Source organism: Leptodactylus fuscus, chromosome 2 (assembly GCF_031893055.1).
Source record: "Leptodactylus fuscus isolate aLepFus1 chromosome 2, aLepFus1.hap2, whole genome shotgun sequence".
NCBI lineage: Eukaryota > Metazoa > Chordata > Amphibia > Anura > Leptodactylidae > Leptodactylus > Leptodactylus fuscus.
This window is the reverse complement of record NC_134266.1, coordinates 148507686-148533243: the sequence shown is the minus strand read 5'-3', so window position 1 is coordinate 148533243 and position 25558 is coordinate 148507686. Positions and strand designations below refer to the sequence as shown.

Genomic DNA, 25558 nt, shown 5'->3' with positions numbered 1-25558 from the left:
CCATGCGGGAGAACAAATCCCACCCCATGTATGAGACCTTGATGGCACTTAGCAGCACTGTATGTGACCGTCTGCTTCACCCCAAATGTGAGAAGGAGCGCTACCGCAAGTCCTTCCTTCCAACTGCGATCACGCTGTATAATCTACATCAGACCAAGCGAAGATCACTCCACACAGAAAATTAATGATTATGACTATGAAGTCTTCCTTCTTTCTTCTTCTGTTCCTTAGCTGCTATGGACTCCTAGTATATCTTCTCTTCTCAGCATATGTGTGTCTACATCTGTAATATATTACTGTGTATTATCCTGCATCTGTATTACTCTGCTGCTGTAACATAGTGAAATTTCCCCACAGTGGGACTATTAAAGGATCTTATATTATCTTAAATTTTTTTACTGATGACCTATCCATGACCTTGTTTTGTCATACAAAAACATTCTGCTGAATTTGGATAAATTGGTTATAAATGTAATCAGGGTACTGTACATTGTAGGTGTGATTCTACAGTCACCAAACATATTCATCAATATACTTCTTTATAAAAATGGAAACCTATTAAATCTAAGCAAAAAGAAAAAAAAAAACTTTCCCAAACCTTTGAGGTTTATATAACAGCAGAGTAGCCACTACGAAAATCTAATTCTGCGACAATGTCAGCAGAACACACGTACTTGCAGCACACCTCCATTACCCAAACAACATTGAATCTGCTGTTTCCTCACTCCTGAAACTACAAAAATACTCCCAAGTAGACCACTCTAATACCCTTCTCTATAGCCTCTGGGCAAAGGCTCTAGCTTCCTTCCAGTTCCAACTCTGCCGCTCACATAATTCACCCCTCTCCTCATTTTTCATCAGCCTTTGCCATTCCCTTAACTGGCTACCCATTGGCCAGCAAATGCAAATTTAAAATGCGAACGCTGACATCCGATCTTCTCCAGTTCTCCTTTTTTTGCTTTGTTCTTATTCGCTCTTCACACAATCACCTTTAAGAATTCTCCAGTGCATTCTCTATACCAGTGATGGCGAACCTATGGCACGCGTGCCAGAGAGGGCACGCAGAGCCCTCTCTGCTGGCACGCGTACCGTCGCCAAGATCACTCACTAACAGGGAATCCGGTACAGGATTCCCCGTTAGTGAGCGATCGCCGCTGCTTTCAGCTGTGTGCGCATTTCCACACACAGTGTAGGCCGCGCGCTACACTGCTTGCAGAGTGTATAACCTCTGCCCCTACGCCGGCGTGATGACGTCATCAGCGCCTGTAGCAGGAGGACGCGGACGCTCTTCGTGGGACTGCCGCCATCAGGTAAGTATTTTAAACTGCTGAGTGGGGGCCACAGCTGTGCAGTGGGGTATATAATATGTGTGGGGGCTACAGGTGGAGCATGTAATGTGTGTAGGGGCCACATGTGGAGCATATAATGTGTGGGGGACAGCAATGGGGTATATAATATGTGTGGGGGCCAGCAATGGGGCATATAACATGTGTGGGGGCCAGCAGTGGGGCATATAATATGTGTGGGGGCCACAGGTGGGGCATATAATGTGTGTGCGGGCCACAGGTGGGGCATATAATGTGTGTGCGGGCCACAGGTGGGGCATATAATGTGTGTGCGGGCCACAGGTGGGGCATATAATGTGTGTGCGGGCCACAGGTGGGGCATATAATGTGTGTGCGGGCCAGCAGTGGGGCATATAATGTGTGGGGGCCACATGTGGTGCATATATGTGGGGGCCAGCAGTGGGGCATATAATGTGTGTGGGGGCCACATAATGTTTGTGGGGGCCACATGTGGTGCATATAATATGTGTGGGGGCCAGCAGTGGGGCATATAATGTGTGTGGGGGCCACAGGTGGGGCATATAATGTGTGTGCGGGCCACAGGTGGTGCATATAATATGTGTGGGGGCCAGCAGTGGGGCATATAATGTGTGTGGGGGCCACAGGTGGGGCATATAATGTGTGTGGGGGCCACAGGTGGGGCATATAATGTGTGTGGGGGCCACAGGTGGGGCATATAATATGTGTGCGGGCCACAGGTGGGGCATATAATATGTGTGGGGGCCAGCAGTGGGGCATATAATGTGTGGGGGCCACATGTGGTGCATATAATATATGTGGGGGCCAGCAGTGGGGCATATAATGTGTGTGTGTGGGCCACATAATGTTTGTGGGGGCCACATGTGGTGCATATAATATGTGTGGGGGCCAGCAGTGGGGCATATAATGTGTGTGGGGGCCACAGGTGGGGCATATAATGTGTGTGGGGGCCAGCAGTGGGGCATATAATGTGTGTGGGGGCATATAATGTGTGTGGGGGGCCACAGGTGGGGCATATAATGTGTGGGGGCCAGCAGTGGGGCATATAATGTGTGGGGGCCACATGTGGTGCATATAATATATGTGGGGGCCAGCAGTGGGGCATATAATGTGTGTGTGGGCCACATAATGTTTGTGGGGGCCACATGTGGTGCATATAATATGTGTGGGGGCCAGCAGTGGGGCATATAATGTGTGTGGGGGCCACAGGTGGGGCATATAATGTGTGTGCGGGCCACAGGTGGGGCATATAATGTGTGTGCGGGCCACAGGTGGGGCATATAATGTGTGTGCGGGCCACAGGTGGGGCATATAATATGTGTGGGGGCCAGCAGTGGGGCATATAATGTGTGTGGGGGCCACAGGTGGGGCATATAATGTGTGTGGGGGCCACAGGTGGGGCATATAATGTGTGTGCGGGCCACAGGTGGGGCATATAATGTGTGTGCGGGCCACAGGTGGGGCATATAATATGTGTGGGGGCCAGCAGTGGGGCATATAATGTGTGGGGGCCACATGTGGTGCATATAATATATGTGGGGGCCAGCAGTGGGGCATATAATGTGTGTGTGGGCCACATAATGTTTGTGGGGGCCACATGTGGTGCATATAATATGTGTGGGGGCCAGCAGTGGGGCATATAATGTGTGTGGGGGCCACAGGTGGGGCATATAATGTGTGTGGGGGCCAGCAGTGGGGCATATAATGTGTGTGGGGGGCCACAGGTGGGGCATATAATATGTGTGGGGGCCAGCAGTGGAGAATATAATATGTGCGGGACCCACAGTGGAGCATATAATGCTGTGGTGGAGCACCTAATACTGGGGAGGGGTTTACTGTGGAGCATTTACTACTGTGTGGAGGCCCATTGTGAAGACTATAATACTGTGGAGGGGACAACAGTGCGGCATATTGTACTGTGTGGCAGCCACTGTGGAGCATATTATGCCTACCTAGCAACATATCTGTTTGGAACCTAAGATATTTGTCTGGCAGATGCTGAAGAGACGTGTCTTGACTGGAAGAAGTCAGACAGACGGAAAAGGAAAGAGGACGACTCTGATTAGAAAATACATCACCTGTGAGTCACTGGATATAACTGCAATCCTTTATATGTTATGCTCATCCTGTGTAGTGCTGGTATTTACATTGGTTATACTCAATAACAGTATTTTGTATTAGTCAGTCACTGTGTGATGGTAATGTGTTTCTGGTGCGCCGCTATTATTTGGCCCTTGTATACTGGTATTATTGTCAATGTTGGTCTGTGTATAATTGTACATTGTTTCATATAAGTATGGTAGTATTAATCAGTCCCTGTGGGCTGGTAATGTGTTTCTGGTTATTATTTGGCCCTTGTATACTGGTATCAATGTTGGTCTGTGTATAGTTGTTTGTACATTTTCGTATAAGTATGGTAGTATTGTCCAGTTGCTGTGTGGTGGAATTATCAGAAAGCACACTGATGGTGGTTTAACAAGTTAAATAATGATAACAACAGTGGTAGCTGTGAGTATTAGATTGTTCTAATCACCATAACTCACTTAGGCTGAGTTCACACAGTTTTTTGGTCAGGAATTTGGTCAGGAATCCGCCTCAAAAAAAGCTTGTTTTGGAGGCTGAATTTGAGGCAAATTCATGACCAAAAAAACTGTGTGAACTCAGCCTAATAGACTGTTGGTTCAGGGAATATCTAATAGTGTTAGTTATTCTGATAGGGATAGATTTATAGTGGGTGCTTCATTTTTTTTTTTTTTTTTTATTTTATGTTTTTGTAGACTCCAAATCTTGAACACCCAAAAATGAGTTCAGCAAAAAAAACAAAAACCGATAGTGGAAGATCATTCCAAGAGGGCTGGACACAGTCATTTGGAGTTATTGAACGCAATGGGAAAGCGTTATGTATTCTGTGTAATGAGAGCGTTGTGTGTCGAACGTCAAGTGTCAGACGTCATTTTGACACCAACCACAAAAATGTTGCCAAACTTAGCGAAACTGAAAGAAAAGAGTTTCTTGAAGGGAAATTGCAGAAATATAATTCCCAGTCTCTTAGTTTTTGCAACTATCTTTCTCGAACCAATTACCTGACAGCTGCCAGTTTTCAAATTTCACTGTGCCTAGTAAAACATGGTAAGCCGCTATCTGATGGGGATGTTTTCAAAGCGGCCATGTTATCAGGAAGTAATTCTCTTTTTCATGATTTCCCAAACAAGGATAAAATTGTTCAACGCATCTCTGAAATGCCACTTAGCAGAAATACTGTTAAAGATCGAATTCAGCGCATGACAAGTGATGTTAGTCAGCAGCTCACCACTGACTTACAGAAGGCAGCCTGTTACTCCATGTGCTTGGATGAAAGCACAGATATAAATAATCATGCAAGGCTAGCAATAATTTTGCGTTATGCTGTTGGTGACATCATGAGAGAAGAGCTGGTGAAACTGGTATCTTTGCCTAAAAGAACACAAGGGATAGATATCTACAATGCTGTGATGGAGACTTTTTTGTCTCAAGACATAAGACCAGAAAAAGTGGTTTCGGTTACTAGTGATGGGGCACCTTCTATGGTGGGGGTAACATCTGGTTTTGTACAGTTCTTTGTTAAAGAAGTAAAACATCAAGTCATTCAGTTTCATTGCATTATACATCAAGAAGCTCTTTGTGCAAGGGAAAGCAGCAAAAAATTTGATGATGTCCTCAAAGATGTCACAAAAATGGTGAATTACATCATGGCTCGTGCTCTGAATTGTCGACAGTTTGAAGCACTTCTTGAAGAGGTTCATGCACAGTATAATTGCTTGCTCATGTACAATAATGTCCGGTGGCTAAGCAGAGGTCAAGTCTTGGAGCGATTTGTAGCCTGCTTGGATGAAATTAGGCTGTTTATGAGTGAAAAAGGGGAGGAATATCCACAGCTCATGGATATAGTCTGGCTTACCAACCTCATGTTTTTTACCGATTTTACACTTCACTTCAATGTACTGAACAAACAACTGCAAGGTGTAGGGAAAACGGCAGAAAGGATGTTTTGTGATATCAAAACATTTGAGAGAAAACTGCAGGTTTTTGAAAGAGACCTTGAAAGTGGGCAACTGAAATATTTTCCAAATCTAAAAATGCATTTAGAAAATTCTACAACTTTTGCAGACAATCCTACAAGCCATCAGGAAGTCTACCAGGAATTTTCTAACATTGTATCAGCTGCAAAGGAGAATTTTAGTAACAGATTTTTACAGTTCCGCAAGATGGAGACAACCCTGTGTTTTCTTACGTCTCCAGATAAAACCAAATTTGAAGAACTTGATCTTTCGTGTGTACACTGGTTAGATTTAGAAAACCTGGAAATGGAGCTATTGGAATTTCAAGAAAGCTCTATCTGGAAAAATAAATTCCATGATCTGCGTGAAACACTCGAGAAAATAGAAGGAATGACAATGGACAGCGCAGTTAGTTCTGAAAATGAAATCCTTAAAGTGTGGAATTCTCTTCCAATTAATTTTAAGTCAATGAAAACACTTGGGATTGCTTTCCTTTCTTTGTTTGGATCATCTTATGCTTGTGAGCAGTTGTTTTCAGCTTTGAATTACATCAAATCTGACACCAAAAATAGACTGACAGATGACCTGAGTGCTGCATGCGTTGCTCTCAAACTTACAAAGTATGAACCAAGAATAGACAAGTTATCAGCATGCATGCAACAGCAAAGATCACATTAATTGTTCAAAAGTTATGCCAAATCCAATCTTTTACATTACAGTATAAAGTTGTTTGTATTATTGAAAATTCTGTTAAACCCTATTAACACGACTGTATTTTGAGGGTCTGTAGCTGTCCACCATTGTGAATCTGCGATTGCAGACAGTTTATTGGGGCTGTTCACACGTCCTGTTCTTTTGCGGTCTGGTGTTTGAGTGCAAAGAAATTGGGCATCTCTTGCAGACAGCAAACATGACTACGGTTGTGTTAATTGGGCCTTGTTGTGTTTTTCTTTTAAGACCAAAGATGTTAATGTATGCATTGTTTTTTCCAAAATAAAACGTCAGTATTAAGGTTAAATTGGTGTGTTGGCACTTTGCAATACATTATCGGGTTTCGCGTTGCAGTTTGGGCACTCGGTCTCCTAAAGGTTCGCCATCACTGCTCTATACCTTCATGAGGACCCTCACCTATTCAGGAAGGCCTACAACCTTCAGTAACCCTGCTGGTCACCATCTGATCCACTTCCACCCTCACCTACTGTCTTTCTCCCCCTTCCCTCATGGACTTTACACCCTTGTGAACATGGTCCGTTTTCCCACTGTACCGGATGGTCACTGTTAGTATTGTATCTTTTTTCATATCTAAATGCTCTTTATATGCACAGCATCAAATAATTAGAATAATAATTATCTATAATTCAGAAAAAACAACTGCTTATAATGCAACTCTTACATGGAAAAATAAAGGTTTGTCAAACATAAATACTATTCAGAGCAGACAATACTATTCAGATTACACATGTACCTCAAAATTGCTTAGTAGGGCTGCATTTGCATCTTTCCTACAAAAAAAAAAAAAAAAATTACTATGGTAATAATTAGAGATGAGCGAGTAGAAAAATACTTGAGATTCGAATATTCGATTTAAGTAGTCCTCAATATTCGACTACTTGATCGAATCCCATTATAGTCTATGGGAATAAAATGCTCATTTTAGGAGAACCAATATTCGACAAATGGGAGTCACCAAGTCCACGAGTAGCAGGAGGAGAGTGTTGAGGAGGAACAAAGGAGAGTGCGGCACTTGGGCAGTCAGCACTGGGAACTATTGAGTAAAAGCAAAAGCAGTACCCTGCGCCTGCTGACACGCCATTAACCCTGTACGGTACATCTGTATGATTATGGGGACACATTATTATAATGGGGACACTTGTTTTCTGGCGTAAAGGATCATAGTGCGGTACGTATATGTCACATATCACATCGTTCAAAGATGAGCCTCCTGCAGAACCAGTGTTGATTGGCTGAATGCTATACAATGTATAGCATTCGGCCAATCAATGCTGGTTCTGCAGGACGAGTAAAAGCAGAGCGGAAGGAGTCCAGGCCCACATACAGAGAAAGAACCGTACAGAGCAGGACACGGCATGGGGAGAATGATAGACCCGCAGGATAGTATTTTACCTTTGAGTAGCAATCCCCAGCTTCCCTCCTGCAGAACCAGCATTGATTGGCTGAATGCTATAGTGTATAGCATTCGGCCAATCAACGTTGGTTCTGTAGGAGGCTCGTCTTTGACGAAGCGGAGTCTGAGATCGGACCACAATGTAGACTGCTCTAATGTTAAATATGCAGTCTACATTGTGGTCCAATCTCAGACTTCGCCTCATCAAAGACGAGCCTCCTGCAGAACCATCGTTGATTGGCCGAATGCTATACACTGTATAGCATTCAGCCAATCAACGTTGGTTCTGTAGGAGGGATGCTGGGGATTGCTACTCAAAGGTACTATCCTGCAGGTCTATCATTCTCCCCGCACCGTGTCCTACTCCTTCCACTTTGCTTTTACTCATCCTGCAGAACCAGCATTGATTAGCCGAATGCTATATACACTGTATAGCATTCAGCCAATCAACGCTGGTTTGGAATCTAATTTTTACTGCAAATAGCGAGTAGTATTTGATCGAGTATGAGTATTTCGAATACCGTATTATTCAATCGAATAATACGGTACAATGCAATACAGACCCGGCATCCGCTGTAATAGAGAGGCGGATGCCGGGGAGTGTTAGACGCTGGCACAGATGCCTGCAACATCGCTATTCTCCTGCCCTGCATGAAGCCAGCAGCGGCAGGAGCGATGCTGCTATTCCGGGGGGGAAGGGCCGCCGGCGGAATAGCAGCATGTCGCCGTCTAACACTCCCCGGCATCCGCCTCTCTATTACAGCGGATGCCGGGTCTGTATTGGCGGCCCCTTCACCCAAATTACAAACTACCCCCCCCCTCCCTCCAGGCTCGCTCCCGTGCACTTAGCCCCTCCTCCCTCAGAGCAGCAGATACATCACTTGACTTATGACCAGATGAGTCAAAGGATGTGTCAACAGAGAAATGAATAAAGTAAGATAGTGGACAAACAAAGCAGTTTTGCTGAAGCAATGTATTTAGGGAAAAGCCTTACATTCACATTAACAAGCAGTATAGATAGGATCCTTGTGACGGGACAACCCCTTTAACTGCTCTAAATGGGGGGGAGGGGTAGTCATATTGTAAACAAAATATTACAGCAGCATGTGACCTCAGATGTGGGAGAGATGCAAGGAAAATAAAGCCAAGCAAAGGGTGCACAATGGAGCAGCGAGTATTCAGCCCTGATGTGGATGTATCTATAGATCATTTCAATCCAATCAATAGAACAGCAATACTTGGATACAGACTGTGCGATGTGGCCGAGAAATATTTTATCATAGACATCCCCTTTAAGTGATTATGATAAGTACAGAGGTGAAAACCAGTTATAGGAACTATAAAAAAAAAACCTCCCCAACAAAACCATGTATGTCACTGAATGTAGAGAGTGAACCTGCCCCTTATAGACAATCATTGCGATACAATAAAGATAACTGAATATTGGTCATATTAGGTCTATGTGCGTTTCTCCGCTCGTATCTACTTAACAGATATACATAGAAAAGTCTATCCAATAACTCATCTTACACCTCCATGCTGCAGTCTCCGGGGTGTTACACCATATCCCTTCCCCCGGAAGCCAGGCACTACAACAACGTTCCGGTTGATAATATAGCCTGAGCCTCCGACCCGGCAATTCCTAAGCAAAACCTGGTGAAGTCTGTAGTTTACAACAAGTGATCGTGACAGAAACAGGAGGGCTCAGTATTCGCCACACACCGGCCGCTATGAGTCCGGTCTGCTGGGAAGGGGATATGGTGACGTCACAGGCAGGACCCTCAGTGCTACCGCCTCACCTGTGATTGGGGCCTGAGCAAGGAGAGGGCGGTGCAGATATGACGTCACGGCACGGAGGCGGATACCCTCAGTGTCAGGTTGGCTAGGTAGATACAAGAGTTGATCACTTGCTGGAAGACACCAGACTGGCAGGTAAGTGAGTGTGGCAGAGTGTCTGCCCTCTATGATCATGTTACTGTGCCCATCTCCACCATAGGACACAGCACTAGAAACTTCAGGCATCTTAGGCACATGAATGGAGCAAACACCCAGCCACTTCCATTGTTTTCATTGACTCTTTTTGCCATTATTGTGTAAATCTAGTCATTAATGTGGTGACATTGCTTTCTGGTGACTCTTGTTGTGCTAGGCACAGTGAACAGAACATCTTCCCACCTCTTGTCCCATACTGGGATATAATAATGATGCAAAGGGTTAAGGGATAGAAAAACATCCGCTAGATTGTCTCACTGGCAATGGATTATTGAAGGAAATTGAAATGGTGTCGGCCAGCACTGGAAGGAAAAATAAACCAGATATGATTGCAAGCAGTGTGTACAGAGCCATAGTGGGCGGGCTGTAGAGAGTCAATAACAATACTGCTCTTATATTATAGCCATGCTGGGAAGCAGAATGATAGAGCATATATAATGTACATACAATTAATCCATAGAATACATTTACTCAACATTGATCAGCAGATATGTAATTGATATTGTAACTAATATCAGCGATACTCAAATACTTACAGCGCCCCTTCAGCCCATGAGCCTGGTGTTATCTGTATGCAGCTGAAAAAAGGGCAAGGGGGCATGGGTTTAATAACAGCAATGAGGGCATGGCTGCCACCAGAAAAGGGGCATGGGTATAGAAAGAGCAATGAGGACATGGCTGCCACCAGAAAAAGGGCAAAGAGGCATGGGTGTAGAAAGAGCAATGAGGGCATGGCTGCCACCAGAAATATGTGGGCCCCTTAGTGACAGATGGTCAAAGCCCCTAATATGCTATTACGTCTATCATGCGTTGGTATTACTCTAGCATGTCTCCACCTTGCCAACATGCATTATTGTTTTATAGAATAAACAGTAGGCACCTATCAATAATGCTGAAGTAAAAGTCCGGCCAGTTATGATGTTTACATACTGCACGTGCACATCGCTCAATAATGCTGAAGCAAAGTTCGGCCGGCCATTTATGATGTTTACATTCTTCACCTCACTTAAGAAATGACTGTTTTATGAATGAAAAGATACTTTTGTCACAGGAAAAACACGTGTCACAAAAAAATGCAGCAAAAGTAATTTTACACAAGTGGAAATTGCTTTGCGATTTCAAGCATATCAAGAAACGAAGTTTTAGCGTGTATTCGTTTCCACCAATATTCCACCAAGTGTACGAGCAACAAAACTTCGGAGGTACTACGCATTTTTCTTCAAATTTCGATTTTCACATGACCCCAATGCACCTCAGTGCACTGTGTGTTAGCACCTGTGGCCAGATCAATAATATTGTACTTACAATCTGAGGTTATCTGTTGTTCATCTGTTACTTAATATGGCATGTAAACACCATAAATTGTCAAAACACAGCTACCTCGGTAAGGAACGTACAGTTTGTAAACATCATAAATAGCCAAACTTTATTTCAGCATTATTGATGGGTACATACCTACTATTAAATCCTACTGTTAAGTATATGATACATTAATGTGGATACATTTTTGTGAAGGTGGATACATGCTAGAGTAATACCTCATGATTTATATATCACAAACAATAAAACCAAAATTAGAAAAATGGAGATATATTCATATCATAGTATATTCATACTTCAGTGCTCTAGACAAAAAAAAATACCTAAGGGCCATGAACTCCTAAACGAAAAAAAAAGGAGCCAAATAGAACTTCCAAATTTAAATACAGTAAAACTTTTCCAAAAAGCCACTTCTTTTAGAAGTACACCCTCTTACCTAGACCACATTTTCTGTGATGGATTTTGAGATTTCCGTTTTAAACCCCCCCAGAAAACCACTTTTTAATGCAATATTTGGTGGTTGTCTCATAGACGTTTTACTGTACATTTATATAATGAATTCTAATAGAATGAAGAAGGTAAAAGAGTGCAGTAAAACCATATGTAGCTACCGGTAATTGCTTAGCTTGCTGTTTATTAAGTCCGTGTGGTCCAGCAACTAGCAAATTTGTGCTGTGTACAGCCATCCTTAGCCCACCGCCACACTGGAACTTGGTTGCGAGTTTTGTTGCACACCTGAAGATTTTCTTGTTGCTTTGGGACCAAGGGAATATTGGGAGCGTGACTTCAAGCCACCAAAAAAGTAGTGTTCCATTCACTTACATTTGTGACCCAAGCCTTGGATGTCGGATCTCTTCTGCACAGTGCATTGCAACAGCCAGACAGCAGCAAGATCTTTCTCAGACAGGTGTCAGGGGCTGGATTTCACCTTATAGCCACACTACCAGAAATGGTGCTTTAAAAAAAATGTTGACTAAAAAAAAAAATCTAGGTCTCAATGGTAATGTTTTTGTAATTATGAGCCCTGGATGTATAAGAATTTAACTACACTGCTGCCCTTGATATTAGGTATGCATAAAGGCACAGGAGACTGGATGGCATTTGAAACAGGCACAGCCCCTGTTCAGTTAATTGGCAAGAAGCAATATTACAAAGCAACATGGATACAAAAATGCTATTACTGCAGAGGGTTCTACAGGGGTAGTTATTCTCTTCATGTCTTCATGCGACCACTGGTGCCCAATCCTCCCTTTCAGGCAACTATTGGAGTAATGCCTGCATACCTCTCAACCATCCCGGATTTCCCTGTATGCTTCATGCCTGGCTGCTGTAGGTGCGATGTGATGACATCACTCACATTGCGCCTGCAGCTCCCTAAAGCCTCTGAGACTGTTGAGGGGAGTGTCATTGTTTTTTTGGGGGGAACAGATGGAGAAGGGACATTAAACTGGGTAGGGTGCCAGTTGAGGAGGAATATTAAACTGGGTCAGGGGCAGATGAAGAGGGACACTAAACTAGGCAGGGGGTCAGTTGAAGAGGGACATTAAATTGGGTAAGGGGCATGTTGAAGAAAGACATTAAACTGGGTAATGGGGCAGAGGAAGAGGGACATTAAACTGGGTGGTGGGCAGATGGAAGGGTAGAATGGGTGAGTTGAGCTACATTTATGTCCTTTCAAAGTTGGGAGATATGCGCATGAGATAACTAATAGAGATGAGCGAACAGTGTTCTATCGAACTCATGTTCGATCGGATATTAGGCTGTTCGGCATGTTCGAATCGAATCGAACACTGCGTGGTAAAGTGCGCCATTACTCGATTCCCCTCCCACCTTCCCTGGCGCCTTTTTTGCTCCAATAACAGCGCAGGGTAGGTGGGACAGGAACTACGACACCGGTGACGTTGAAAAAAGTAGGCAAAACCCATTGGCTGCCGAAAACATGTGACCTCTAATTTAAAAGAACAGCGCCGCCCAGGTTCGCGTCATTCTGAGCTTGCAATTCACCGAGGACGGAGGTTTCCGTCCAGCTAGCTAGGGCTTAAATTCTGGGTAGGCAGGGACAGGCTAGGATAGGAAGGAGAAGACAACCACAACAGCTCTTGTAAGAGCTAAATTCCAGGGAGAAGCTTGTCAGTGTATCGTGGCACTGACGGGCTCAATCGCCGCAACCCAGCTTTCCCAGGATCCTGAATGGAATACACTGTCAGTGTATTCCCGTATACCCGATATATACCCCCGATACCCGTTCCAACGGTGTGCCCCCCCACCTTCACCCCAGAAATACCCTGCGAGTCCCCTAGCAATAGAATTGGGGCTATATACACCCACTATTTTTGCTACTGCCATATAGTGCCAGTTTCTGACTGGTAATTCAAAGAATATATTGGGGTTATAAATACCCTCATTTCTTGCTACTGGTATATAGTGCCATTGTCTGACTGGGAATTCAAAGAATATATTGGGGTTACGTGCACCCACAATTTTTACTACTGGTATACAGTGCCATTGTCTGACTGGGAATTCAAAGAATATATTGGGAATACAAATACCCTCATTTCTTGCTACTGCCATATAGTGCCAGTTTCTGACTGGTAATTCAAAGAATATATTGGGGTTACGTGCACCCACAATTTTTACTACTGGTATACAGTGCCATTGTCTGACTGGGAATTCAAAGACTATATTGGGGTTATAAATACCCTCATTTCTTGCTACTGCCATATAGTGCCAGTTTCTGACTGGTAATTCAAAGAATATATTGGGGTTACGTGCACCCACAATTTTTACTACTGGTATACAGTGCCATTGTCTGACTGGGAATTCAAAGAATATATTGGGAATACAAATACCCTCATTTCTTGCTACTGCCATATAGTGCCAGTTTCTGACTGGTAATTCAAAGAATATATTGGGGTTACGTGCACCCACAATTTTTACTACTGGTATACAGTGCCATTGTCTGACTGGGAATTCAAAGAATATATTGGGAATACAAATACCCTCATTTCTTGCTACTGCCATATAGTGCCAGTTTCTGACTGGTAATTCAAAGAATATATTGGGGTTACGTGCACCCACAATTTTTACTACTGGTATACAGTGCCATTGTCTGACTGGGAATTCAAAGAATATATTGGGAATACAAATACCCTCATTTCTTGCTACTGCCATAAAGTGCCAGTTTCTGACTGGTAATTCAAAGAATATATTGGGGTTACGTGCACCCACAATTTTTACTACTGGTATACAGTGCCATTGTCTGACTGGGAATTCAAAGAATATATTGGGAATACAAATACCCTCATTTCTTGCTACTGCCATATAGTGCCAGTTTCTGACTGGTAATTCAAAGAATATATTGGGGTTACGTGCACCCACAATTTTTACTACTGGTATACAGTGCCATTGTCTGACTGGGAATTCAAAGAATATATTGGGGTTATAAATACCCTCATTTCTTGCTACTGGTATATAGTGCCATTGTCTGACTGGGAATTCAAAGAATATATTGGGGTTACGTGCACCCACAATTTTTACTACTGGTATAGTGCCATTGTCTGACTGGGAATTCAAAGAATATATTGGGGTTATAAATACCCTCATTTCTTGCTACTGCCATATAGTGCCAGTTTCTGACTGGTAATTCAAAGAATATATTGGGGTTACGTGCACCCACAATTTTTACTACTGGTATACAGTGCCATTGTCTGACTGGGAATTCAAAGAATATATTGGGGTTATAAATACCCTCATTTCTTGCTACTGGTATATAGTGCCATTGTCTGACTGGGAATTCAAAGAATATATTGGGGTTACGTGCACCCACAATTTTTACTACTGGTATACAGTGCCATTGTCTGACTGGGAATTCAAAGAATATATTGGGGTTATAAATACCCTCATTTCTTGCTACTGGTATATAGTGCCATTGTCTGACTGGGAATTCAAAGAATATATTGGGGTTACGTGCACCCACAATTTTTACTACTGGTATACAGTGCCATTGTCTGACTGGGAATTCAAAGAATATATTGGGGTTATAAATACCCTCATTTCTTGCTACTGGTATATAGTGCCATTGTCTGACTGGGAATTCAAAGAATATATTGGGGTTACGTGCACCCACAATTTTTACTACTGGTATACAGTGCCATTGTCTGACTGGGAATTCAAAGAATATATTGGGGTTATAAATACCCTCATTTCTTGCTACTGCCATATAGTGCCAGTTTCTGACTGGTAATTCAAAGAATATATTGGGGTTACGTGCACCCACAATTTTTACTACTGGTATACAGTGCCATTGTCTGACTGGGAATTCAAAGAATATATTGGGGTTATAAATACCCTCATTTCTTGCTACTGGTATATAGTGCCATTGTCTGACTGGGAATTCAAAGAATATATTGGGGTTACGTGCACCCACAATTTTTACTACTGGTATACAGTGCCATTGTCTGACTGGGAATTCAAAGAATATATTGGGGTTATAAATACCCTCATTTCTTGCTACTGGTATATAGTGCCATTGTCTGACTGGGAATTCAAAGAATATATTGGGGTTATAAATACCCTCATTTCTTGCTACTGCCATATAGTGCCAGTTTCTGACTGGTAATTCAAAGAATATATTGGGGTTACGTGCACCCACAATTTTTACTACTGGTATACAGTGCCATTGTCTGACTGGGAATTCAAAGAATATATTGGGGTTATAAATACCCTCATTTCTTGCTACTGGTATATAGTGCCATTGTCTGACTGGGAATTCAAAGAATATATTGGGGTTACGTGCACCCACAATTTTTACTACTGGTATAGTGCCATTGTCTGACTGGGAATTCAAAGAATATATTGGGGTTATAAATACCCTCATTTCTTGCTACTGCCATATAGTGCCAGTTTCTGACTGGTAATTCAAAGAATATATTGGGGTTACGTGCACCCACAATTTTTACTACTGGTATACAGTGCCATTGTCTGACTGGGAATTCAAAGAATATATTGGGGTTATAAATACCCTCATTTCTTGCTACTGGTATATAGTGCCATTGTCTGACTGGGAATTCAAAGAATATATTGGGGTTACGTGCACCCACAATTTTTACTACTGGTATACAGTGCCATTGTCTGACTGGGAATTCAAAGAATATATTGGGGTTATAAATACCCTCATTTCTTGCTACTGGTATATAGTGCCATTGTCTGACTGGGAATTCAAAGAATATATTGGGGTTACGTGCACCCACAATTTTTACTACTGGTATACAGTGCCATTGTCTGACTGGGAATTCAAAGAATATATTGGGGTTATAAATACCCTCATTTCTTGCTACTGGTATATAGTGCCATTGTCTGACTGGGAATTCAAAGAATATATTGGGGTTACGTGCACCCACAATTTTTACTACTGGTATACAGTGCCATTGTCTGACTGGGAATTCAAAGAATATATTGGGGTTATAAATACCCTCATTTCTTGCTACTGCCATATAGTGCCAGTTTCTGACTGGTAATTCAAAGAATATATTGGGGTTACGTGCACCCACAATTTTTACTACTGGTATACAGTGCCATTGTCTGACTGGGAATTCAAAGAATATATTGGGGTTATAAATACCCTCATTTCTTGCTACTGGTATATAGTGCCATTGTCTGACTGGGAATTCAAAGAATATATTGGGGTTACGTGCACCCACAATTTTTACTACTGGTATACAGTGCCATTGTCTGACTGGGAATTCAAAGAATATATTGGGGTTATAAATACCCTCATTTCTTGCTACTGGTATATAGTGCCATTGTCTGACTGGGAATTCAAAGAATATATTGGGGTTATAAATACCCTCATTTCTTGCTACTGCCATATAGTGCCAGTTTCTGACTGGTAATTCAAAGAATATATTGGGGTTACGTGCACCCACAATTTTTACTACTGGTATACAGTGCCATTGTCTGACTGGGAATTCAAAGAATATATTGGGAATACAAATACCCTCATTTCTTGCTACTGCCATATAGTGCCAGTTTCTGACTGGTAATTCAAAGAATATATTGGGGTTACGTGCACCCACAATTTTTACTACTGGTATACAGTGCCATTGTCTGACTGGGAATTCAAAGAATATATTGGGGTTATAAATACCCTCATTTCTTGCTACTGCCATATAGTGCCAGTTTCTGACTGGTAATTCAAAGAATATATTGGGGTTACGTGCACCCACAATTTTTACTACTGGTATACAGTGCCATTGTCTGACTGGGAATTCAAAGAATATATTGGGGTTATAAATACCCTCATTTCTTGCTACTGCCATATAGTGCCAGTTTCTGACTGGTAATTCAAAGAATATATTGGGGTTACGTGCACCCACAATTTTTACTACTGGTATACAGTGCCATTGTCTGACTGGGAATTCAAAGAATATATTGGGAATACAAATACCCTCATTTCTTGCTACTGCCATATAGTGCCAGTTTCTGACTGGTAATTCAAAGAATATATTGGGGTTACGTGCACCCACAATTTTTACTACTGGTATACAGTGCCAATTTCTAACTAGGAATTCAAAATGCGCAAGGCTCCCGGAAAGGGACGTGGACGAGGCCGTGGGCGAGGTCGGGGGAATGGTTCTGGGGAGCAAGGTAGCAGTGAAGCCACAGGGCGTCCCGTGCCTACTCCTGTGGGGCAGCAAGCATTGCGCCACTCCACAGTGCCAGGGTTGCTTGCCACATTAACTAAACTGCAGGGTACAAACCTTAGTAGGCCCGAGAACCAGGAACAGGTCTTGCAATGGCTGTCAGAGAACGCTTACAGCACATTGTCCAGCAGCCAGTCAGACTCTGCCTCCTCTCCTCCTATTACCCAACAGTCTTGTCTTCCTTCCTCCCAAAATTCCGAAGCTTTACAGAACAATAACCCAAACTGTCCCTGCTCCCCAGAGCTGTTCTCCGCTCCTTTCATTGTCCCTCAACCTGCCTCTCCACGTTACGATTCCACGAACCTAACAGAGGAGCATCTGTTTCCAGATGCTCAAACACTAGAGTCTCCTCCATCTCCGTTCGATTTGGTGGTGGATGACCAGCAACCCACCCTCATCGACGATGATGTGACGCAGTTGCCGTCAGGGCATCCAGTTGACCGGCGCATTGTGCGGGAGGAGGAGATGAGACAGGAGTTGGAAGAGGAAGTGGTGGATGATGAGGACACTGACCCGACCTGGACAGGGGGGATGTCAAGCGGGGAAAGTAGTGTAGATGTTGAGGCAGGTGCAGCACCAAAAAGGGTAGCTAGAGGCAGAGGCAGAGGTCAGCAGCTTAGGCGAAGCCAGGCCACACCCGGAATCTCCCAAGATGTTCCAGTTCGTACCCAGCCCCGAAAAACTCCCACCTCGAGGGCACGTTTCTCGAAGGTGTGGAGTTTTTTCAAGGAATGCGCCGAGGACAGATATAGTGTTGTCTGCACAATTTGCCTCTCGAAATTGATTAGGGGCTCTGAGAAGAGCAACCTGTTCACCACTTCAATGCGCCGTCATTTGGAATCCAAGCACTGGAATCAGTGGCAGGCAGCAACGGCAGGACAAAGGCCGCCTGCCGTTCACGCCACTGCCACTGCCTCTGCCACTGCCTCTGCCTCTGCCACTGCCACTGCTGACTGTGCTGGCGATGCACTCCAGAGGACGAGCCAGGACACCACTTCATCTGCCTCCGCCACTTTGTTGACTTCTCCCTCATCCTCCCCTGTTCCTGTCTTATCTCCTTCTCCTGCACCATCAAAGGCACCATCAGGCGCTTCTTTACAACAACCCACCATCTCTCAGATATTGGAGCGGCGGCAGAAATACACTGCTAACCACCCACACGCGCAAGCCTTGAACGCCAACATCGCTAAACTGCTGGCCCAGGAGATGTTGGCGTTCCGGCTTGTTGAAACTCCCGCCTTCCTGGACCTGATGGCAACTGCGGCACCTCGCTATGCCGTCCCTAGCCGTCACTACTTCTCCCGGTGTGCCGTCCCCGCCTTGCACCAGCACGTGTCACTCAACATCAGGCGGGCCCTTAGTTCCGCGCTTTGCACAAAGGTCCACTTGACCACCGACGCGTGGACAAGTGCATGCGGACAGGGACGCTACATTTCACTGACGGCACACTGGGTGAATGTAGTTGAGGCTGGGACTGCTTCCCAAACTGGCCCGGTGTACCTCGTCTCCCCGCCTAACATTCCTGGCAGGGACACGAGAAGAACACCCCCCTCCTCCTCCTCCTCTACCGCCTCCTCCTCCGCCACCGCCACCGCCTCCTCCTCCGCTGTTAGATTGACCCCAGCTACGAGTTGGAAACGTTGCAGCACTGGCGTTGGTAGACGTCAGCAGGCTGTGCTGAAGCTGATCAGCTTGGGGGACAGACAGCACACTGCCTCCGAGGTGAGGGATGCCCTCCTCGATGAGACGGCAATATGGTTTGAGCCGCTGCACCTGGGCCCAGGCATGGTCGTTTGTGATAACGGCCGGAACCTGGTAGCAGCTCTGGAGCTTGCCGGACTCCAACATGTTCCATGCCTGGCCCACGTCTTCAACCTAGTGGTGCAACGTTTCCTAAAGAGCTACCCCAATGTTCCAGAGCTACTGGTGAAAGTGCGGCGCATGTGCGCCCACTTTCGCAAGTCGACAGTAGCCGCTGCTAGCTTAAAATCTCTCCAGCAACGCCTGCATGTGCCACAACACCGGCTTTTGTGCGACGTCCCCACACGCTGGAACTCAACGTTTCAGATGTTGAATAGAGTGGTTGAGCAGCAGAGACCTTTGATGGAATACCAGCTACAAAACCCTAGGGTGCCACAAAGTCAGCTGCCTCAGTTTCACATCCATGAGTGGCCATGGATGAGAGACCTTTGTGACATCCTACGGGTCTTTGAGGAGTCCACAAGGAGGGTGAGCTCTGAGGATGCGATGGTGAGCCTTACAATCCCGCTCTTGTGTGTTCTGAGAGAATCCCTGATTGACATCAGGGATAACTCAGATCACACAGAGGAGTTAGGGATAGCATCCGATCCGTCACAGCTGGAGAGTAGGTCCACACATCTGTCCGCTTCATTGCGTTTAATGGAGGAGGAGGAGGAGGAGGAGGAAGAAGAGTTGTCCGATGATGTGATGGTGATACAGGAGGCTTCCGGGCAACTTCGAATCGTCCCATTGTTGCAGCGCGGATGGGTAGACATGGAGGATGAGGAGGAAATGGAGATTGAACTTTCCGGTGGGGCCAGAGGAGTCATGCCAACTAACACTGTGGCAGACATGGCTGAGTTCATGTTGGGGTGCTTTACAACCGACAAGCGTATTGTCAAAATCATGGAGGACAACCAGTACTGGATCTTTGCTATCCTTGACCCCCGGTATAAAAACAACATCTCGTCTTTTATTCCGGTAGAGGGGAGGGCCAATCGCATCAATGCTTGCCACAGGCAATTGGTGCAGAATATGATGGAGATGTTTCCAGCATGTGACGTTGGCGGCAGGGAGGGCAGTTCCTCCAGTAGGCAACCAAGTTCTCACCGGTCCACACAAACGAGGGGCACACTGTCTAAGGTCTGGGACACCTTGATGGCACCCCCTCGCCAAAGTGCCGCCACGGAGGGTCCTAGTGTCACCAGGCGTGAGAAGTATAGGCGCATGTTGCGGGAATACCTTTCCGACCACAGCCCTGTCCTCTCCGACCCCTCTGCGCCCTACACGTATTGGGTGTCGAAGTTGGACCTGTGGCTTGAACTTGCCCTATATGCCTTGGAGGTGCTGTCCTGTCCTGCCGCCAGCGTCCTATCTGAGAGGGTGTTCAGTGCAGCCGGTGGCATCATCACTGACAAGCGCACCCGTCTGTCAGCTGAGAGTGCCGACCTGCTCACTTTGATAAAAATGAACCACCACTGGGTAGAGCCGTCATTTTTGTGCCCACCTGTGTAAAGCACCCCAACATGAAACTCCATGTCTGTACTCAACCTCTCCAATTCCTCCGCATCCTCATACTCATCCACCATAAGCGTTGCACAATTCTGCTAATACTAGGCTCCCTCCACCCTGATTTCCCCCAACTCTGCTGGTTAGAGGCTCCCTCCACCCTGATTTCCACCAACTCTGCTGGTTAGAGGCTCCCTCCACCATGAATTGGTCCAAACTGGGCTGTTTAGCGGCTCCCTCCACCATGAATTGGTCCAAACTGGGGTTTTTAGAGGCTCCCTCCACCATGAATTGGTCCAAACTGGGGTTTTTAGAGGCTCCCTCCACCATGAATTGGTCCAAACTGGGGGTTTTTAGAGGCTCCCTCCACCATGAATTTGCCCAAACTGGGCTGGTTAGAGGCTCCCTCCACCATGAATTGGTCCAAACTGGGTTTTTTAGAGGCTCCCTCCACCATGAATTGGTCCAAACTTGGCTGTTTAGAGGCTCCCTCCACCATTAATTGGTCCAAACTGGGCTGGTTAGAGGCTCCCTCCACCATGAATTTGCCCAAACTGGGCTGTTTAGAGGCTCCCTCCACCATGAATTGGTCCAAACTGGGTTTTTTAGAGGCTCCCTCCACCATGAATTGGTCCAAACTGGGCTGGTTAGAGGCTCCCTCCACCATGAATTTCCCAAAACTTGGCTGTTTAGAGGCTCCCTCCACCATTAATTGGTCCAAACTAGGCTGGTTAGAGGCTCCCTCCACCATGAATTTGCCCAAACTGGGCTGTTTAGAGGCTCCCTCCACCATGAATTGGTCCAAACTGGGTTTTTTAGAGGCTCCCTCCACCATGAATTGGTCCAAACTGGGCTGGTTAGAGGCTCCCTCCACCATGAATTTCCCAAAACTTGGCTGTTTAGAGGCTCCCTCCACCATTAATTGGTCCAAACTGGGCTGGTTAGAGGCTCCCTCCACCATGAATTTGCCCAAACTGGGCTGTTTAGAGGCTCCCTCCACCATGAATTTCCCAAAACTTGGCTGTTTAGAGGCTCCCTCCACCATTAATTGGTCCAAACTGGGCTGTTTAGAGGCTCCCTCCACCATGAATTGGTCCAAACTGGGCTGTTTAGAGGCTCCCTCCACCATGAATTTGCCCAAACTGGGCTGTTTAGAGGCTCCCTCCACCATGAATTTGCCCAAACTGGGCTGGTTAGAGGCTCCCTCCACCATGAATTGGTCCAAACTGGGTTTTTTAGAGGCTCCCTCCACCATGAATTTGCCCAAACTGGGCTGGTTAGAGGCTCCCTCCACCATGAATTGGTCCAAACTGGGCTGGTTAGAGGCTCCCTCCACCATGAATTTCCCAAAACTTGGCTGTTTAGAGGCTCCCTCCACCATTAATTGGTCCAAACTGGGCTGGTTAGAGGCTCCCTCCACCATGAATTTGCCCAAACTGGGCTGTTTAGAGGCTCCCTCCACCATGAATTTGCCCAAACTGGGCTGGTTAGAGGCTCCCTCCACCATGAATTGGTCCAAACTGGGTTTTTTAGAGGCTCCCTCCACCATGAATTGGTCCAAACTTGGCTGTTTAGAGGCTCCCTCCACCATTAATTGGTCCAAACTGGGCTGGTTAGAGGCTCCCTCCACCATGAATTGGTCCAAACTGGGTTTTTTAGAGGCTCCCTCCACCATGAATTTGCCCAAACTGGGCTGGTTAGAGGCTCCCTCCACCATGAATTGGTCCAAACTGGGCTGTTTAGAGGCTCCCTCCACCATGAATTTGCCCAAACTGGGCTGGTTAGAGGCTCCCTCCACCATGAATTGGTCCAAACTGGGTTTTTTAGAGGCTCCCTCCACCATGAATTGGTCCAAACTTGGCTGTTTAGAGGCTCCCTCCACCATTAATTGGTCCAAACTGGGCTGGTTAGAGGCTCCCTCCACCATGAATTTGCCCAAACTGGGCTGTTTAGAGGCTCCCTCCACCATGAATTGGTCCAAACTGGGGTTTTTAGGGGCTCCCTCCACCATGAATTTCCCAAAACTTGGCTGTTTAGAGGCTCCCTCCACCATTAATTGGTCCAAACTGGGCTGGTTAGAGGCTCCCTCCACCATGAATTTGCCCAAACTGGGCTGTTTAGAGGCTCCCTCCACCATGAATTGGTCCAAACTGGGTTTTTTAGAGGCTCCCTCCACCATGAATTGGTCCAAACTGGGCTGTTTAGAGGCTCCCTCCACCATGAATTTGCCCAAACTGGGCTGTTTAGAGGCTTCCTCCACCATGAATTTGCCCAAACTGGGCTGGTTAGAGGCTCCCTCCTCCATGAATTGGTCCAAACTGGGTTTTTTAGAGGCTCCCTCCACCATGAATTTGCCCAAACTGGGCTGGTTAGAGGCTCCCTCCACCATGAATTGGTCCAAACTGGGCTGGTTAGAGGCTCCCTCCACCATTAATTGGTCCAAACTGGGCTGTTTAGAGGCTCCCTCCACCATGAATTTGCCCAAACTGGGCTGGTTAGAGGCTCCCTCCACCATGAATTGGTCCAAACTGGGCTGGTTAGAGGCTCCCTCCACCATGAATTTCCCAAAACTTGGCTGTTTAGAGGCTCCCTCCACCATTAATTGGTCCAAACTGGGCTGGTTAGAGGCTCCCTCCACCATGAGTTTGCCCAAACTGGGCTGTTTAGAGGCTCCCTCCACCATTAATTGGTCCAAACTGGGGTTTTTAGGGGCTCCCTCCACCATGAATTTCCCAAAACTTGGCTGTTTAGAGGCTCCCTCCACCATTAATTGGTCCAAACTGGGCTGGTTAGAGGCTCCCTCCACCATGAATTTGCCCAAACTGGGCTGTTTAGAGGCTCCCTCCACCATGAATTGGTCCAAACTGGGTTTTTTAGAGGCTCCCTCCACCATGAATTGGTCCAAACTGGGCTGTTTAGAGGCTCCCTCCACCATGAATTTGCCCAAACTGGGCTGTTTAGAGGCTCCCTCCACCATGAATTTGCCCAAACTGGGCTGGTTAGAGGCTCCCTCCAGCATGAATTGGTCCAAACTGGGTTTTTTAGAGGCTCCCTCCACCATGAATTTGCCCAAACTGGGCTGGTTAGAGGCTCCCTCCACCATGAATTGGTCCAAACTGGGCTGGTTAGAGGCTCCCTCCACCATTAATTGGTCCAAACTGGGCTGTTTAGAGGCTCCCTCCACCATGAATTTGCCCAAACTGGGCTGGTTAGAGGCTCCCTCCACCATGAATTGGTCCAAACTGGGCTGGTTAGAGGCTCCCTCCACCATGAATTTCCCAAAACTTGGCTGTTTAGAGGCTCCCTCCACCATTAATTGGTCCAAACTGGGCTGGTTAGAGGCTCCCTCCACCATGAATTTGCCCAAACTGGGCTGTTTAGAGGCTCCCTCCACCATGAATTGGTCCAAACTGGGTTTTTTAGAGGCTCCCTCCACCATGAATTGGTCCAAACTGGGTTTTTTAGAGGCTCCCTCCACCATGAATTGGTCCTAACTTGGCTGTTTAGAGGCTCCCTCCACCATTAATTGGTCCAAACTGGGCTGGTTAGAGGCTCCCTCCACCATGAATTGGTCCAAACTGGGTTTTTTAGAGGCTCCCTCCACCATGAATTTGCCCAAACTGTACTGGTTAGAGGCTCCCTCCACCATGAATTGGTCCAAACTGGGGTTTTTAGAGGCTCCCTCCACCATGAATTTGCCCAAACTGGGGTGTTTAGAGGCTCCCTCCACCATGAATTTGCCCAAACTCTGCTGGTTAGAGGCTCAATCCACCCTGATTTTCAAAACAAATGTTGGTGCCAACCTCAACTTACTACAAGGGCCAAATTCACTGCTGGTGACAAGCTCTCCTCACTGCAAGTGCCAAATACACATGTTTCAAGGTGTTTTCCTACTGTCAGAGAGGTGGTATTGAGTGTGTAAAGTGTGTAGTTGTTAGGCTGTGATGTTGGGGTAATAGAGGGTCTTTGGTGTGTTAGATGCCCCCAGACATGCTTCCCCTGCTGTCCCAGTGTCATTCCAGAGGTGTTGGCATCATTTCCTGGGGTGTCATAGTGGACTTGGTGACCCTCCAGACACGGATTTGGGTTTCCCCCTTAACAAGTATCTGTTCCCCATAGACTATAATGGGGTTCGAAACCCGTTCGAACACACGAACATTGAGCGGCTGTTCGAATCGAATTTCGAACCTCGAACATTTTAGTGTTCGCTCATCTCTAATAACTAAGTTTTAGGACAACATCCCTTCATAAAACAGCAGTGCACTTTTTGGGGACACTGTGCCTTACTGTGGAATTGATCACTACTAGAAGCATTCGCAATGTACAGAACGTTTTTAAAGGGGTTTGACCCATGACAATGTATGATTGGGGAGGGTCTCAATTGTTGGTCCACTGTCTGTTAACACCAAGTCCTTGCTGTCCAAACTGGCTGGCCTCACTAGTGCAGCTATCTTCCATAGAAGTAAATGAAAGATGCTGGCAAGAGTAAATTCTAATGCGCTGCGGAATTTGTACGTTGGTGTACATTTTGGGTTGTTTTTTACTGAACATATGCTGTTCTTATTTCAAAATATGTGGACTGTGTTACAAACATGTTGTTGGCATAAAATACGTGTATGTTCCAATGAGCTTGGCAGATATTTCTGTTTACTGCAGAGGATTTGTCTACCTTTGTACTTAGAGTACATGAATATGGGTCCTGGCAACCCCCTTAATCCCTACCTCCTTTATGGTGTGAGCAGATGTGTATGTGGCTACATTTTAACAGCAGATACTGTTTGCTGTCGCATTATTTTGTACTACAGTGGG

The 25558-nt window shown here is 45.6% G+C and overlaps 2 protein-coding genes across 3 annotated transcripts in view; one reads left to right on the top strand and one right to left on the bottom strand.

The window, feature by feature from the left end:
* CRCP (CGRP receptor component) overlaps nt 1-9185 on the bottom strand; it is a 30205-nt gene extending 21020 nt beyond the window's left edge. The window contains exons 1-2 of the mRNA XM_075264944.1: nt 9018-9185; nt 6828-6864 (exon numbers count right to left, since the gene is read on the bottom strand). Coding sequence (XP_075121045.1) covers nt 6828-6864; nt 9018-9025 — 45 coding nt within the window. The 5' untranslated portion in view covers nt 9026-9185. The remainder of the gene's footprint in view (nt 1-6827; nt 6865-9017) is intronic.
* A 115-nt stretch (nt 9186-9300) lies between these two features.
* ASL (argininosuccinate lyase) overlaps nt 9301-25558 on the top strand; it is a 54288-nt gene continuing 38030 nt past the window's right edge. For both annotated transcript variants that reach the window (XM_075264901.1, XM_075264900.1), the window contains exon 1: nt 9301-9419. The gene's annotated coding sequence lies outside the window, so the exon portion shown is untranslated. The remainder of the gene's footprint in view (nt 9420-25558) is intronic.